Source organism: Schistocerca gregaria, chromosome 5 (assembly GCF_023897955.1).
Source record: "Schistocerca gregaria isolate iqSchGreg1 chromosome 5, iqSchGreg1.2, whole genome shotgun sequence".
Taxonomy (NCBI): domain Eukaryota; kingdom Metazoa; phylum Arthropoda; class Insecta; order Orthoptera; family Acrididae; genus Schistocerca; species Schistocerca gregaria.
Genome location: NC_064924.1, coordinates 654994483 through 655012488, shown reverse-complemented (window position 1 = coordinate 655012488; position 18006 = coordinate 654994483). Strand labels below are relative to the sequence as shown.

Genomic DNA, 18006 nt, shown 5'->3' with positions numbered 1-18006 from the left:
AGTTTCTCTTTCAGCTCTAATGTTACATTGTGCAAGAAGTTCCAGACTGCATATTTGTCATACACAAAGTGGTCAATAATTATTGCAAAATATTGCACTCCTATGTCAGTACAAACACATGCATTGGAGGTAGACACTTGTTCACTTGTTCATAACATTAATGTAATGATTGTATTTATGTCGTCTTTGAAAATCAACAATAGGGGAAAGCAAATTATTATTTGTGGGGACTTCAGTGTTGATTCACTGAAAGAGTGTAATAAGAAGAATGACCTGGAAGTCTTGCTTGGTTCTTTCAATCTGACATCTGTCATTAATTTTCCTACTCAGGTAGTAAAGGACAGCAGCACATTGATAGATAACACTATTATATACCAAGATAAGTTTAAAAACATAAATTCTTGTCCTGTTGAGAATGGCCTTACTGATAATGGTGCTCAGCTAGTTACAGTGTAGGACATAGCTCCATTCAGTAATTCCAAACTACACTCCAAAGTTGTGCATTCAATTAATGACTCGACAATTAGAAATTTCAGGGAAAATCTTCAGCAGTTAGACTGGGATGAGGTGTACAAGGAACCCGATGCTAATTTATTTCATGATACTCTTGTAAGAGAATTTGAAAATTGTTTCCCCAAGAAAGTAGTTAAATCTAATTATAATAAACCATGCAAAAACACCTTGGCTAACTAAAGGAATAAAAATGTCTTGTAACCACAAAAAGGAACTGTATCTAACAACAAGAAAGAGTAATGACCCAGAAACAGCCAAATATTTTAAAAACTACTGTGCTACATTAAGAAAGGTTATTAAAAAGTCCAGAAGCATGTGCATCATGTCTGGGATTAATACCTCTGAGAATAAAATCAAAACAATTATATTATTACAAGGGAGACAGGGCCACCAAGAGTACAGGATGACGGCATTACCATCAAAGCGAATGGAAACTTGACAAACAACAAGCCAGAAGTCGAAAACATTTTGAATAATCATTTTTTAAATGTTGTAGAGAAAATAGGATCCAATCCACCCACCTCTCCTTCTGGAATTAGGAAGATAATAAACTCTGCATTTAATTCCAGTGCATTAGGATTTCATTGAAGCTACTCACAGTGATGGCTTTCAGATTTTTAAATTTCACTCATGGGATGTCTGTCAACGTGTTTTAATCGAGCTTCTCTCTTCACTTAATTCTCATCTTTCCTCTCTAAATCTAGAAAGCGAAACACATTTCATACTAATTCCTTGTTTGCTATTGCATATTACATTTGTAAGCAGATCCTTCTCTTCCTTTTAGTATGACCAATTTTAGGTTACATTTCATGCATTTTACACATGAGTTCATGTTATTAATAATCAGAAATTATTATTACAGATCTTGAGAGGCGACGCATCAAAATTTAGTGGGATTTTAGATCCAGGTATCTTTGAGCTGAACTCAAAGGCTGTAAATAAGGCTTATGAAGAATATGTGTTGAATGTTGGTGATTTTGATGAAAGGATATTTCTTGGTAAGTTTTTCAATTTTGTGATCTTGTACCTTGAGCTGTCATTGTCTTCTGTTACATGTTTATTAACTGTGGGTTTATATTGGCGATGGAGCACATACTGTATCTGGGACAGTATAGTCAGTTGTAGCAGTTTTGAAAGCAACAAGAGCTTGTTCATCCTTGTAGAGAAATTTTTGTTGTGGAATTCCAGAATGTTGTTCATTTCCTATTCTTGGCACCTGCTGTACAGGCATTGTCTAAACTAGCTGTGTGTGCTTTCTGGTCACTGTCATGCATTACCTTCAGAAACTTTACTTTCAATCTCCATTGTAATGTGAACTTGGGATCTCTTAACTGAAGATTTACTTTGTATAAGATTGTGCTTTTCTAAGTAAAGTGAACATATAATGAAAGAACACAATGCTCACCAATTTTTAAGAAAAATCAGTCTTGAGTATATGGTATTCCATGTATAGTGGTTATGTGGTGTCATAAGTGCCGTTGCTCTGTATTACTTTTTGTCCATATTAATAGATGTTAAATTTCAATAATGGAAATTCCTGGGTGGAAAAATGTGTAAAATCACTTACCTATAGGTGATAGGTGTGTGACACACAGAAGCATATAATGGAAGACATTTAACACTTGCTTTCATGATGTTGCTCTTTTTCTAGTAAGAGTACATACAGCTACCCAAAAGTTACACTTGCAGTAGCAGCAAGTCTCGTTGCTACCAAGAGCACATACTTTAGGGTGTCTGTGAGGTTGTGTGTGTGAAAAGTAGGGAGTTCTTGAAAGCTAGTGTTAACTGTTTCATATTACATGTTTCTGTGTGCCACACATCAATATTATGCAGGTCAGAGGTTGGTTTCCCATATTTTAGGTAGGTTAAGTTTCAGTGTTTAGTACAAAAATATGCTTTTAAGCATATTTTCGCTTTTCAGTCCATTTTGTGTACAACCGGCCATCTTCCTTCCATTGATCTTACTTTGAACTTACTGGCTAACTCAGGTGCAAATTACGAATAATTAAGAAATTGTTATAAAGACGTTTTCAATGTTGAAGTCTGTGACCGTAATTTATCCTCCTAAAGTTTATTTGGTTCTGTATGTATAGCAGATGCAATTGATATTCCCTTTTCATATATAGTTTTGTAAAATAAGTAAATAAAAACCCATTTTTGAATACTTTTGCAGAATACTGTATTAAGGTGTGGCAGTGCTAAACATATAGTTCACAATAGAGTGTTCCTAGCAATGCAGTGTGTCAGTCTTGGAAAGGTGCTACCACTAATTACGGAAATGAAGGAGTCATTACCATTTGCTGCTTTAAAGATAAGATGGTAAAAAGTATTTGAAACAGATTGGACAGCCTCCCGGAGTGGCCGTGCGGTTCTCGGCGCTACAGTCTGGAACCGAGCGACCGCTATGGTCGCAGGTTCGAATCCTGCCTCGGGCATGGATGTGTGTGATGTCTTTAGGTTAGCTATGTTTAATTAGTTCTAAGGTCTAGGCGACCTCAGATATTAAGTCGCATAGTGCTCAGAGCCATTTGAGCCAGATTGGACATTCTGGATCTTGCTGAAATACATTTTGTATCTGAAAACAGAATGTGGACCTGTAAAGTGACAGTTCAAACATTACCCCAGAGCTACATACATACTCCATTATTTTCACCGTGTTGCCACTCCTCAAGATGTGGCAGAAATAGTTCCCAAGTTTTGAAAAGTGGAAATGAGTTTAAAAAATGGTGCAAATTTATCGTATCACTTTTGAAGATAACTTTACTCAAAAGGGACCTCTCTCTATCTGCTGTGGTCATCTGTCTTTCAATAGTGATGTAAGTGATCATGACTCATTAACAATGAATGCTTTGGAGCAAGATTGTCTTAAAAAATCCTATCATGGAGAAAAGTTTTTTATGCAGCTTTCCGTGTGGCTCTTATCCCCTCTAGGATGTGAAAATTCTTCATGCTTCACCTGTGTAGAAAATGCCATGTTTTAAAAGCTGATATTTCTTAAAAAGACTCACACTCAAAATGTGTTTCATGTGATGTATTGTGTCACAAATAATTATCAGTTGAGTTGTCGCAAGTTCATATCGCTCTGTTACATGTTTATGTCTATATAGTTGTTTTTGTGATTCTTACTGAGAAAATATGTTTTTATGTGAATTTCCATATTTGATATAGACTGGCATGTGTAAATTGTAAGTATTGGATAACATAAAAATTATTTCGCACAAATCTTCCTGCATATAAATTAATTCGTCCCCATGAAACTAATATTCCAAAAGCCTTTTTTGGGTGTTGAAAAATGTCAACTATTTCTTGTAGAAAATGACATTGAATTAACAGGCCTACGATGAAAGTTTCTGAACTGTAAATTAAAATGTACAGTGACTGTATTCATTGAAAATTCTGAGATTGGTCAAAAATGACTGACAGGCATAAAGAAATTTTCTTAACCTTCCACAGTTTTATTGCTCTATACCTTGATCAGGAAACAAGTGATTGACATTGAAGCACGTTTCGTGTAAAGTGTGAAAGAGATTGGTGATGTCAGTTCATCAGTGGTTGTATGTGAAGTATGGTTGTAGCGTCAACAGCTATGTGGTTCTGTACGAACTAACTTGTCATACTCTCTGTTAACATGCAGTATTGAGTTCACTTTGCAGCATGTAGTATCCGTGTTGCTTAGTGAATGCAGTCCTGTGTGTAAGATACCATTTTCCTGATATTTGTATAGCTCAATGAAAACCACAGGTCACATACTGTCCTCTACAATTATAAGGATGATTCATTTTAGGTGATATACTCTGTATGAAAGGGATGCTCAAATAGGTTAAATAATACACTGCTAAAGGACTTACGCATTACATCATACTTGTGCAGACGGGGTTTCCTTAACAACAAGATGAGATTTATTTTGGAAGTGCTGTAGATGTAACTCATTCAAAATATGAAACACAGACCTTGTCTGCAAACACTGATAAAAGACCAATTACAGCACAGGGTAAATGCCACTTAGTTCAAAGTCACCTCCTTCACGCCACTGCATCTGTTTGTTTGGTGGTGGTTTTTTTTTATATTTTTTTTTATAATTAAAAGGCTTACAACATTACTCCATTTCTCCAGCATTATTTGTGTCACTGCTTCCTCTAACACTTTCTGAGTTCCTGCCACAGAGAAGCTTTTATTATTGATTGTCACATAATGTTTGATCTGCTCGCAAATCACTTCAATGTTGTTAAAGTGGCAGTGATATGGTAGAGTCCTAAGAACCATATGACTGTGTTCTTTAGCCACCTTGTCAATTACATGCTGTTGAAACTGTGGCTTATTTTGTTTCACAATTCCAAGAGTTCCTCCTTAGATTGCTCATCCCAAACTTGTACGTTGGGATATTTTAATCTTTCAAAGATGTCAGCTTTTTTGTTGCCATTGTTAGGTCTTTATCTTTAGTGATTGGATGGTATGGGAAATTATCCATAATGATGACAGGCGAATGATTTAAGTGTTACAATAGTTGGCTCTTGAATCGCTTTAGATAATTTTCGTGATTCATCTCATGTTAGTTGCTTGTCTTCTTTGTTTGGTGAACAAGGAGACAGTTTGTTGCAGAACCAGTAGTAGTTTCAGCTTACAAAACAATAATTCTTGCGCCTTATACTATGGGAAGTGCAGTACTTCCACAGACATTTTCATCTGTTCAGTCTTTTCTGATGAAATGGCCAGCATTTATTTCTATTTTGTTGAGCCACACTACGTCTTCAGATGTTGTCTTAACAATCTGTCTTTCCTTGGGCCTTGTACTGCGCCAACGCGGGGTCGGCCTTATTATTACCGATATTGCAGTGTTAGTTGCAGAGGGTGGCCGGATGCCCTTCCTGCCGCCACCCTGAACCCTCCGGGACGTAACCAGTGTACCCCAGCTGTCTGCATCTAGTATAAGCCATGAAATAGTACGAACTTGTTCAAATGTCTGAGAGTCGTGTGACTGAGGTGGAACTTGGGGACCAGCCCAGTATTCACCTAGCGGGATGTGGAAAACCGCCTAAAAACCACATCCAGGCTGGCTGGCTTAGCAGTCCTCGTCGGTAATCCGCCGGGTGGATTTGATCCGGGGTTGGCGCGCCTACCCGAGTCCAGGAAGCAGCACATTAGCGCTCTCGGCTACCTTGGCGGGTCAAATGCTATCTTGACAATGTCCCTTAAGAATCAACAATGCCATTTAACAAAATCCATTGTCTCCATTATAATTTTGCATCCATTAATTTTTTTATACTTGAAACCATGACCACTGAGAACTGTTAACAATGAATCTTGCTGAGACTTAATAATTCTTCCTCACAAAAAGTAACTTACAGTTTTTTCATAGTTGCATGTTTTTTCCTCATCCCCCCCCCCCCCCCCCAAATCTTTTTACCAGCCATCCATAGCTTTTGCAAATGTTTACAGCAGTGTTTTTATGAATCTTCAAGGGATTTGCATTTGTTTCAGTTACCTTTGCTATAGGCAGCAGAGCTGCAATATTGTCTTTCTCCTTCTCAAAATATTCACACACCAAGCTCACAGACTCACGTGTCTGACCAAGCCAAATATTAGCAGATCACTAAACTTTCCATTTAGCAACCACACATTCCTGCACACTTCCACAAGCTTCAGACATTTTGGATTTTAAAATAAACTTTCCACCCAGAGAAAAAAGCACACAATGAAAATGGATCACAACTGTTAGGTTACAAGCTGCAAGCGTAGCCTGCAATTGGCTCTTGCCACTACCTGGCATAGTAGAGTGATTGGGCAATGGTGAATGGAGCGGAAGGTGCAACAGAGCACATTCTCTAATTGATTGTTGCTTTAAGCAGCTAGTGGTCTGTCACTTTGTTATTCTGATCTAGATGTAATAAAGCAATTGGGGGAAGTAGTGTCTGATGGTAAAACATGTTGAATCTAGTTCTACTGATAGTCAAGTGAAGAGAAACTCCTGGCAAAATCAAATTTTGTCAGTGGAGTTCTGGGACTAAGGGATTAGTTGGAAGACTGTGATAGCAGTCCATCATTGAAGCAAGGATCTATGCTGACAGAGAGAACTCCAAAAGAATTCATAATAATAGTAATTGAAATAGTCTAGAAATAAATAGGGGAAAATATAAGTAAAGGAAAGGGAAAACAGATAATTTCAGTTATAAACTGCTGTGGCAAAACTGACAGGTAGGTAGGAAATATTTGGTATAGACATTGTATTCCAGGCGTTTTCTTTTTGGAAATATTCATGTTTGATCATCAGTGATCTGTCTTCATGTCTTAACTTCAGCTTACGTAATCTTTATTTTCTTTCTTTTCTATAAAAAATACTTTTCTCTTAATTTTGATTGTAACTTATTCGTGAAAGAAGTTGCTTAGAAAACACTCGTTTGACTGAGTCTCAAGTACTTGCCATTCAAGGACCCTTGCCATGTAGGATTGGTAGGGAAGTTCCAAGGCAGGATGGAACATTTTATCATGGGCTCATTTAATAAACATGAGAGCATCACAGAGAAAATTACTGTTCATATTCCAAGAGCCTACATTACAAGAAGCCTGGCAATACATTATTTTGTCTCGCAAAGATCTTGTGAAATGGCCATGAATAAATTAGTGCTCATATGGAGGCATAGTGACAGTTGTTCTTCCTGTGCACTGTTCAAAGCCGCGTGATCTGAGACGTCGTGTCACGGTCCAGGCAGCTGCCCCCATCAGAGGTTATGTGTGTTATCCTTAGTGCAAGTTAGGTTAAGTAGTGTATAGGCTTAGGAACCGATGACCTCAGCAGTTTGGTCCCTTAAGAATTGACACACATTTGAACACTGTTCGAAAATGGAACATAAAAGACAGAATTACAGTTTTACCTGAAGTACCATGTGGCACCCTCTCATTAGTTGTTTAGCAGAATAGAAGTAGACATACTTAAATGATACATTAACAAAAATAACCAATTTTTGAAAATATAAGTAATTGGACAGATAAAAAAAATTACTCACCGAACATTATCAGGAGAACGCATATATAAAAGGTATTAAAGTTTGCAAGCAAGCCAATGATACCTCCTTTTATCAGAAGGGTTGAAGAGGAAGGAAGAGGGGTGAAGGAACATGACCGGTGTGTTCTAGGAAAAGGGGTAGAGTTCGAGTTACCTAGAGCCCTGGGTTGGAGGAGACTTACTGGATGGGATGAGAAGGGAAGACAGTTGGGGGTTGCAGCGGTCGAGATTTAAAAACCTGAGAGCTTAAAGGTAATATGCATGACAGAGATTTGCCCTAAAACATTGCACATTAGTTAATAAGAACGAAAAGTTAAGAGCAGTGTATGTGATGCAGGTGGGAGGGAACAGCAAAAATTGAAAGTACAGAAAATAAAAAATGGAAAAAACTAAAGATGAAGCGAAGAAAGGAATAGCTACTGTGAAGAGTTGCTGAGGCGAAAAAATTAATGTAAATTAAACCAAGATGGGTGGAGAGAAAAAAGGACAAGTTGTAGCGCCAGTTCCCACTGGCGGAGTTCTGAGGAACTGGTGTCTCGGGGAAGAATCCATGTGTGGGGAAACAGGCACTGGGATCATGACTGTCATGTTGTAGAGCACGATCTGCAACAGAATAGTGTGTGTTCCCAGTATACACCCTCTACCTGACAACACACAATATCCTGTTGCAGAGCATGCTCTACAACATAACAGTCGTGATTTCAATGCCTGTTTCACCACACATGCCCTCTGGATTCTTCCACTAGACACAAGTTTCTAAGAAATCTGCTGGTGGAAACTGGTGCTACACTATGTCCTTGGTTCTTGCTATCCATCTGTTCTTCATTTACATTAATTTCTTTTGCCTCATTTCTTTTTCACACTAGCTATACCTTTCTTGACTTACTTTTTAGTTTCCTACATATTTTATTTTCTAACCTGTTTATTTTTCACTGTCTCCCTCCCACCTCTATTACATACAATGTTCTTAGCTTTTCACTCATATTAACTTAGGTACGATGTTTCAGCACCAATCTCTGTCTTGCATATTACCCTATCTTCCACCTGTTAGCTCTCAGGTTTTCAAATCTCGTCCAGTGGAGTGCTTGTCATCCTGTCCAGTAAGTCTCCCTGACACAAGGTTCTGGATGACTTTTCTGAACTCTACCACTTTTCCTGAAACTCACCTCTCTTCATCCCCCTTAATCCCTTGTGCCAGAAGAAGGAATTACTAGCTCTTACAGCTTTCAAACTGTAATACCTTTTATGTGTGTTCCCCTGCCGCTGCTTGGTGGGTAGATTTTGTTATCTATCCAGTTACTTAAACGATATATTATGTTACATGAGAGTGTGCAAATCTTGCTTTGGGACAAAACTGTGCTATCACAGCAGAATTTCTTAGGTCAGAAAAGGATATCAGAACAATGTATGGTGTCACTTCATGAACTGAGTGCAGGCAATTGTCCAAGCAACTTGGAACAGTAACTCTTTTATCCCTGTTCATACAGCTGTCTAAGATTATGTACTGATTCAAAAGGAGCTGCAACATTCACTCGGTGAACATTAGCCAGAAAAAGAAATTAGCCTGGATGCAATTTCTTGACTCATGTACAGAAAGGTGTACATTATTCTGCAGGATCCATGTACATCCATACATCATGTTCCATAATTCACACCTAAAAGGAGACCCTTCAGTGGTGTGGAACAAGTCAGATCATACATCAGTTGGCAGAGGCAGTCTCTGCAGCTGCAGGCCACTGTTGTAAAATACTCTAATAGCATGTGCTAATCTACTCTTTAAATAGCTTTCCAGCAACACTAAAAAGTGTTATAAAAAAAGAAAGAGATTCACTACTAACTTTAAGGATTTCCTTGTGCCACATTAGTTTTATTCTGCACAGGGGGCCCTTGCCCACAGATGAATGCAGTCTGTCTTTCTTGGTTAGTCTCAGATAATCACACAAAAACAGAGAAAGCATTGAGCAGATCACATTCTCTCGCCCCCCTCCACGTCGCCCTCCCCCTCCACGTCGCCCTCCCCCTCCACGTCGCCCTCCCCCTCCACGTCGCCCTCCCCCTCCACGTCGCCCTCCCCCCTCCACGTCGCCCTCCCCCTCCACGTCGCCCTCCCCCTCCACGTCACCCCCCCCCCTCCACGTCGCACCCCCTCCACCTCTTCCCCCCCCACCCCGGTTCTCAAATCTGACTTTGGAAAATGGTTGAATTCGATAAAGCATGTTTTGTATTTATTGATAAAAGGGAGAAACTTAGGAAGTGGAAGGGCTAGATGGAGATGCTGGAAATTGTAAAATTATTTGAAGCTACCATGCCAGAGGGAGGGGCGGAGATAAGCAAGAAATTTAGTGGGAAGGGATTTCGGAGAGGAGCAAAATGTAATGTTGCAGTACAGAGGTCTGTGGAGAACAGATGCAATGGGAGTCAAAGGAGATTGTTTGACAAATAATTCTCAAGTAAACAATTTGGAGAAGATTGTTAGAGGCAGGGATTCATGGTGAGGCAGAGGGGTCAAACTGAATGCTATAGGTTGAAGCAACTAGTGAAGTTGATCTGGTTGTACTGAAAAATGTACTATGGAATTAGGTCATCATAAGGTAGCAGATGATCGGTACTCATATTCGCGTCTAAAGTTTCTAGTGGCTGCTGTCACAGACTGGCCTACTTCTAGAGCTGTAGCTTTGAATTACAGAGAGGAAAAAAATGTACCAACTATAAGGATTTTGTACACACACATTGCTTGAAACATGCACATAAAGCACAAAAATTAAATGGGCATGTTGTTTTTTTCTGACCATATCTTTCCTAGGCTTTTGTATGAAACTAGGCATTGAGTGAAACACATATATCAGAGGGTGATAAGCACTATTCATGCTTTCATTGACACTCGAACATATGTTCATGGTGGTGGCAGCATGCTGTTGAGATTGCGAGTGCTTAACTCGCACCTGTTAAGGTGACAGTACTGTGTGGCTGTGTGGTTTCATTGTTGCAACAGTCAAGCAAATTCGTTGTGATGAGCTCTTCTACTAAATGAGCCAGTCTAATGTTCATTGCGCAAATAATAATTCTTTTTGCTGTCAGAGATTAAATCTTATATTACTGAAGATTTAACAAAAACTAATCTTTGTTGTATTTTTAGCAATTTTTTAACACTTTCATCAGGGAAATAAGGTAAGCAGAAAGTGACTTTTTTCTCTAAAGAGAGAAAAGTCACTTAATGTATTAGGAGAGAAAAGGCGCAGGAAACAATCGGAATTACCAGGGTATGTTCAGATTACTTAGTGTTCATGATCATGAGCTGATGGCAATTAATAGGTCACGGGTAGAGGCCACAGATGGGAGCTGAAATATGAGAAAAAATAGACAAGTCATTAGGACAAAAATGTAATTAATGTAAATATATACCGTAGCAACAATTTAATTTATTTTATTATATCTGTAAGGTGCTTATGAGGTTTGTATCCTTGGCTGAGGGTGTTCTTTAATATTTGTCAGGACTACTGCAGATATGGGGGCCATGAGGTACACAAATCTACAAACTAAGAGGTATTAGCTATCACCACTTTATTTCAATGAAGAGATTTATAATAATGTGCTCACCACGCCGACGCGTCATAACTGTGCAGATGTCCTACCATGAATAAATATGGATTTGTCAATACTCCATTGTGAGTCAAAAGACACACAATTCCGTGTTGGAAACTGTTCTGCTTGTGCAGGTGGCCATCGACACGACTACTCTCTCTCTCTCTCTCTCTCTCTCTCTCTCTCTCTCTCTCTCTCTCTCTCTCTCTGTGTGTGTGTGTGTGTGTGTGTGTGTGTGTGTGTGTGTGTGTGTGTGTGTGTGTGTGGTGCTCTGCGGCCAGCGTATAGTGACACCGCAGTTAGTCGGCATCCCTTGATAACGTCCAGTTCTGAGCCCTGGCGATGAACAGTGGATTTATTTTAAGAATCCTAAACGGGAAAAATCATGGGTTTATCCGGGACAACCGTCAACTTCGACTGCAAAACCAGATCGATTCAGCAAGAAGACAGTGCTCTGTGTTTGGTGGGATCAGAAAGGTGTGGTGTATCATGAGCTCCAAAACCAAACCAGGCACGTTTGTGCTTAATCAATATTTTATGTGGCAAAAGGTTTAAGAAAAAGTTAATTTCTTTTTCATAATTAACAAACGTACACTCTGCATGCATTTTGGCGGGAATCCAGTTGTTATACCAAGACATTCCTATTTACAAAACTGTCTCATTATCTTTGACTGAACAAGTCAAATCAATTTGCATTTTAATAGAAATGAATCGTTGTGGAATCTCACTCAAATTGTATTTAAGTACAAGCTTAGCATTATTTGTTGAAACTACCATGTTTGATCCTTCTATTACTAGAAGGTATCAGATAGATTATATAATGGTAAGACAAAGATTTAGGAACCAGGTTTTAAATTGCAAGACATTTCCAGGAGCAGATGTGGACTCTGACCACAATCTGTTGGTTATGCTGAAGAAACTGCAAAAAGGTGGGAATTTAAGGAGATGGGACCTGGATATACTGACTAAAACAGAGGTTGTACAGAGTTTCAGGGAGAGCATAAGGGAACAATTGGCAGGAATGGGGGAAAGAAATACAGTAGTAGAAGAATGGGTAGTTCTGAGGCATGAAGTAGTGAAGGCAACAGAGAACCAAGTAGGTAAAAAGACGAGGGCTAGTAGAAATCCTTCGGTAACTGAAGAAATATTTCATTTAATTGATGAAAGGAGAAAATATAAAAATGCAGTAAATGAAGGCAAAAAGGAATACCAACCCCTCAAAAATGAGATCGACAGGAAGTGCAAAATGGCTAAGCAGGGACGGCTAGAGGACAAATGTAAGGATGTAGAGGCTTATCTCACTAGGGGAAATATAGATACCGCCTACAGGAAAATTAAAGAGACCTTTGGAGAAAAGAGAGCCACTTGTATGAATATCAAGAGCTCAGATGGAAACCCAGTTCTAACCGAAGAAGGGAAAGCAGAAAGGTGGAAGGAGTATAAAGAGGGTCTATACAAGGGTGATGTACTTGAGGACAATGTAATGGAAATGGAAGAGGATGTAGATGAAGATGAAATGGGAGATATGATACTGCGTGAAGAGTTTGACAGAGCACTGAATGACCTGAGTTGAAACAAGGCCCCGGGAGTAGACAACATTCCATTAGAACTACTGACAGCCTTGGGAGAGCCAGTCCTGACAAAACTCTACCATCTGTTGAGCAAGATGTATGAGACAGGCGAAATACCCTCAGACTTCAAGAAGAATATAATAATTCCAATCCCAAAAAAGTAGATGTTGACAGATGTGAAAATTACCGAACTATCAGTTTAATAAGTCACAGCTGCAAAATACCAACGCTGATTCTTTACAGTCGAATGGAAAAACTGGTGGATGCCGACTTCGGGGAAGATCAGTTTGGATTCCGTAGAAATGTTGGAACACATTAGGCAATACTGACCTTAAGACGTATCTTAGAAGAAAAATTAAGGAAAGGCAAACCTATGTTTCTAGCATTTGTAGACTTAGAGAAAGCTTTTGACAAAGTTGACTGGAATACTCTCTTTCAAATTCTAAAGGTGGCAGGGGTAAAATACAGGGAGTGAAAGGCTATTTACAATTTGTACAGAAAACAGATGTCAGTTATGAGTCGAGGGGCATGAAAGGGAAGCAGTTGTTGGGAAGGGAGGGAGACAGGGTTGTAGCCTCTCCCCAATGTTATTCAATCTGTATATTGAGCAAGCAGTAACGGAGTAGGTATTAAAATCCATGGAGAAGAAATAAAAGCTTTGAGGTTCGCCGATGACATTGTAATTCTGTCAGAGACAGCAAAGGACTTGGAAGAGCAGTTGAACAGAGTGCACAGTGTCTTGAAAGGAGGATATAAGATGAACATCAACCAAAGCAAAACGTGGATAATGGGATGTCGTCGAATTAAGTCGTGTGATACTGAGGGAATTAGATTAGGAAATGAGACACTTAAAGTAGTAAAGGAGTTTTGCTATTTGGGGAGAAAAATAACTGATGGTGGTTGAAGTAGAGAGGATATAAAATGCAGACTGGCAATGGCAAGGAAAGCATTTCTGAAGAAGAGAAATTTTTTAACATAGAGTATAGATTTAAGTGTCAGGAAGTCCTTTCTGAAAGTAGATGTATGGAAGTGAAACATGGACGATAAATAGTTTGGACAAGAAGAGAATAGAAGCTTTCGAAATGTGGTGCTACAGACGAATGCTGAAGATTAGATGGGTAGATCACATAACTAATGAGGAGGTATTGAATAGAATTGGGGAGAAGAGGAGTTTGTGGCACAACTTGACAAGAAGAAGGGACCGGTTGGTAGGACAGGTTCTGAGGCATCAGGGGATCACAAACCTGGCATTGGAGGGCAGCATGGAGGGTAAAAATCATAGAGGGAGACTAAGAGATGAATACACTAAGCAGATTCAGAAGGATGTAGGTTGCAGTAAGTACTGGGAGATGAAGAAGCTTGCACAGGATAGAGTAGCATGGAGAGCTGCATCAAACCAGTCTCAGGACTGAAGACCATAACAACAACAACAACAACGACATGTTTGATTGTGGTTCAAACACAGCACCTGTTGCTTTGGCACAACTATAATAGCATTAGTAAAACACATTGTAATAATAGAAATTAGAATTACAGCAAACATGGTTAATTATTTCTAAACACTAGGAATAAACAATGAATTTAATACAAATGTGTTTCTTGTGGTAACCTGTGGAGTAAGATTTAGTTACATGTGCACACTTTAGGTAGTAACTGCAATCTATATTTGCACAACACATTCATATATGCAAATGGCTGAGAAATAAACACATCTTTTACATTCACTCACACTACACACGTTTACAAAGATTGTAGGGGTGTCTGGGACTTGATCACTCAATGTATAGCCATGCCTCGGTCTTGGAAGCATGAACTGTGACCTTGAGCTGGTTGTGTCCTGGATTTAGGAACACCTGGTTAGGCCCTAGGTCTGTCCTTGTCGTCTTCTCGTGATGCTGCAGGAAGTCTACTCAGAAATGGCTTTGCACAATTGACATGAATGACAGTCAAATAAAAAGGCAGTTGTGACAACACCTCCAAGATCAGGTATGGCCCTTTTCAAAACTTCTTAACTTTTTGACCTAGCTCTTCTTTAACACTACAGATCTCTGACTTGATACTGTGGCAAAACTGTTTGGTGATCATGTTGTTTTGCTTGGTGCAGAAAAGGTCGATGATTCCGCCATTTCATTCCCTTCCATGCCTTCTTTAGCTTATGTGCTAATTCCTTATATATTCGTTGCTAATTCCAGTGGTTAATAGTGGAAAGTCCAAGTGTGTATGCATTCTTCTTCTATATACAATTTAGTATGGACTTAGACCAGTTGATGTGTGCCTTTTTGCATTGCAAGCGCTCAACAAAGTACGGAAGACACATGTCCCAATTGTCATGCTTGCTACTTACATAGTTGCTAATCATCTTAATGATAGCTCTGTGAACTCGCGCAATGTGTCCATTTCCGAATGGGTGTGGTGGTGTAGTTCGTAGTTGTGTTATTTGCATTAGCTTACAAGTCTGTTTAAGCAATTCACTCATGAAATTTGATCCTTGGTCACTGGTTATTGTTAATGGTGATCCAGACTTCAGAATCCACTCCTTTACAAAAACCGTAGCCACAGTGTTGGCACTCTGATCGGGTATTGGTATCGACAGATGATGTCTGGAGAAATGATCTAACATGGTCAATATGTATTTATTCCCATCTGTAGTCTTAGGCAAAGGTCCAGCGACATCAAGTCCAACACTTTCATGTGGTTCAATAGTCTCTGGCAGTTCTTGTAATAATGCCTTAGTTTTTCCCTAATTATGATGTCTGTTGCAGGAATCACTCTGTGAAACAAGCCCAGAACTGTCAGCTTCACATCTTGGCCACCAATATACCTCAGCTATGTTAATGTTTGTTGCTTTCTTACCACAGTGTCCAGATAATGAAGAATCATGATTTTGTACTTTCCAGTGCTTTCCGGAATAATTAGGTGGTTTTCTTTACTAGTTATCTTGTATGGCAATCCACCTATTTCGACAAAACATTGATCATTTTCCGATATTTTGCATTGTGGATGCTCCTCCTGAACTGCTTTTAACTCTTCCTTGCAAGTTATTGTAACACAGACATGTACCTTTCAGCTCATTGCATCAGCATTTATGTGTAGTTTACCAGGTTAATGAATAACTTTAAACTGAAACTCACTCAGTCTCAATGCCCACCTACGTAGTGTGGAACTTGGGTCTTAAAGCTCAATAGCCATTTAAGTGTGGCATGATCTGTAACCATTGTGAATTCTCTTCTTGTCAAAAAACATCTGTTATGTATTATACCAAAAAACAAAGCACAAAGCTCCTTTTCTGTTGTAGTATAATTACATTCTACTTTGTTTAATCGTCTGGATGCAAATAATATTGGGTGTTTATGGCCATCAATTTCTTTAGACAAAATACCACCAACGGAAAATTTTGGAGCATCTGTTGAAACAATGAAGGGCTTGCTGCAATGTGGATAGGCTAATACTGAAACTGTGGTTAGGGCAGTTCTAAGGTTTTCCATTGCCTTCATGCATTCTGATGACCAATTGTGTATTTCCCCTTTTCAGTAGCTGTGTCATTTGATGTGCTATATTTGCATAAGTGGCTATGAAATGCCTATAGAAATTTGCTAATCCTAAGAATGATTGTAATTCTGTAGTTCCAGAAAATTCTTGGCAGCTTCAATTATTTTGGATCGGGACAGACGCCTTCACTAGTTGATAACATGTGTAAGGCAGTTCAGTTGCTTTTTTGTGCAAAGTAACATTTATCTATAGACAAGGAGAGGGTTGCGCTGCTTATAAGTTCGAAAATTGCTTGAAGTCTCTCTGTATGCTGCTTCATGTTTTCATCGAAAATTATTACATCTTCGAGGTATACAAGAGCTTGTGTTAGTGTGAACCCTGGTAAAACGGAATCCATCTGGTGATGAAAGGTGGCTGGCGTATTGCGAAATCCAAATGGCATATGCAAGTATTTATACACTCCTATGGTAGTAACAAATGAAGTTTTCACTCAATCAACTGGATGCAGTGTCAGCTGATGATATCCACTTGTTAGATAACAAACCAAAAAATTCAACATCTGGAGTAATACAGGGCGTCTACCAGATTTGGTATGAAGTAAATGTCTGGTGTGGTTACTGTATTCAGAGCATGATAATCCACTCAGAAACGGAACTGTGTTTCTCCAGAAACAGATTTCTTCTTGACAATGACAACTGGTGAAAACCATGGTGGATCTGCAGGATCTCTTGGTTCTGTAGCTCCGGTTTCCAGTTGTTCTTTAACCATTTCTTCTACCAGCTCTCTCTGACTGAATGGTATTCTGTGGGTCTCTGAGTGATTGGTGATGCATTTCCGGCACCTATATGATGCTGAACCAGATGAGTGACATAAATTTTAATGCTCTTGGAAAAGATCTGCATGCTCCAATAACGCAAGCACTAGAATCTTCTAGTCTTCAGCTGTCAAATGTTCCGTTTTCTGCCAAATCTTGCTCTATATTTCATTATTAATTTCGAATCTTTGCTGCAATTTTTCAGTACTGCTAGTAAAATCTGTCTTTGTAACTGTGAAGTTTGAAACTTCACTTGGGATCACTTTTATTTATGCTTGACACTTCAGCAACTTTCGTTCCTCATTTCAGTACAGTTCCTTTGTCGCTCATGTTCGTTATTGTTCTTGGCACTCTAGCTACATTATGTCTCACCATTGTAGCTACGCCAACACTTCCGGCAACATAACAACGCATTTTGTCCAGTAACTCACATTTATCTGACAGCTCGGTCAATAACGAAGTTCCTACTTTGAATCGGGGTGAATTGACTTTGATATAGATTGTTATTCCTGTTCCCTGGGGAATGTACTGAGGCTGATCAATCTTTACATTGACTGAAGGATTTGAGCTGTTGCATCGGTCAGTTGATTGATCCAACGACATCAGTGTTGCTGCTACTTTGAGTACAATCTGAAGAATGATTTTGTAGGTCATAGTTTCTACAGCTTAGTGTTATCCTTCTATCAGTGACAAATATCTCAGCCCTCTTAGCAGTCAATAAATCAAATCCAAGTACACCACTGTAGCGCGTTTCATTATTTGTAACTACCCGCACTCTTGCGTGTATTTTTCTTGGCCTAAACGTAATTCTTTGTCACCATCTCCGTGGTTACGTATGTTCCTGCCATTTAACCCATGCACCTTTAGCTATGGCAGTCTTAACTTATCCCTTTTGTCAATGTAACACCACATCAGTGAGATATGTGCTCCTGTGTCAATAAGTAGCTTGACCTGTCATCCACGATACACTGCATTCATCTCAAAGTCATTGTCGATCTAATTTTCGATTGAGCTAACAGGAATCACTGTCTAGGGCA

General features: G+C 39.1%; 1 protein-coding gene across 4 annotated transcripts in view; it reads left to right on the top strand.

Annotated features, from left to right (window-relative positions):
- The window catches only part of LOC126272671 (retinoblastoma-like protein 1), a 169176-nt gene that overhangs the window by 39631 nt on the left and 111539 nt on the right, over positions 1–18006 (top strand). For all 4 annotated transcript variants that reach the window (XM_049975687.1, XM_049975688.1, XM_049975689.1 and 1 more), the window contains exon 6: positions 1376–1511. In XM_049975687.1, the coding sequence (XP_049831644.1) occupies positions 1376–1511 (136 nt within the window). The remainder of the gene's footprint in view (positions 1–1375; positions 1512–18006) is intronic.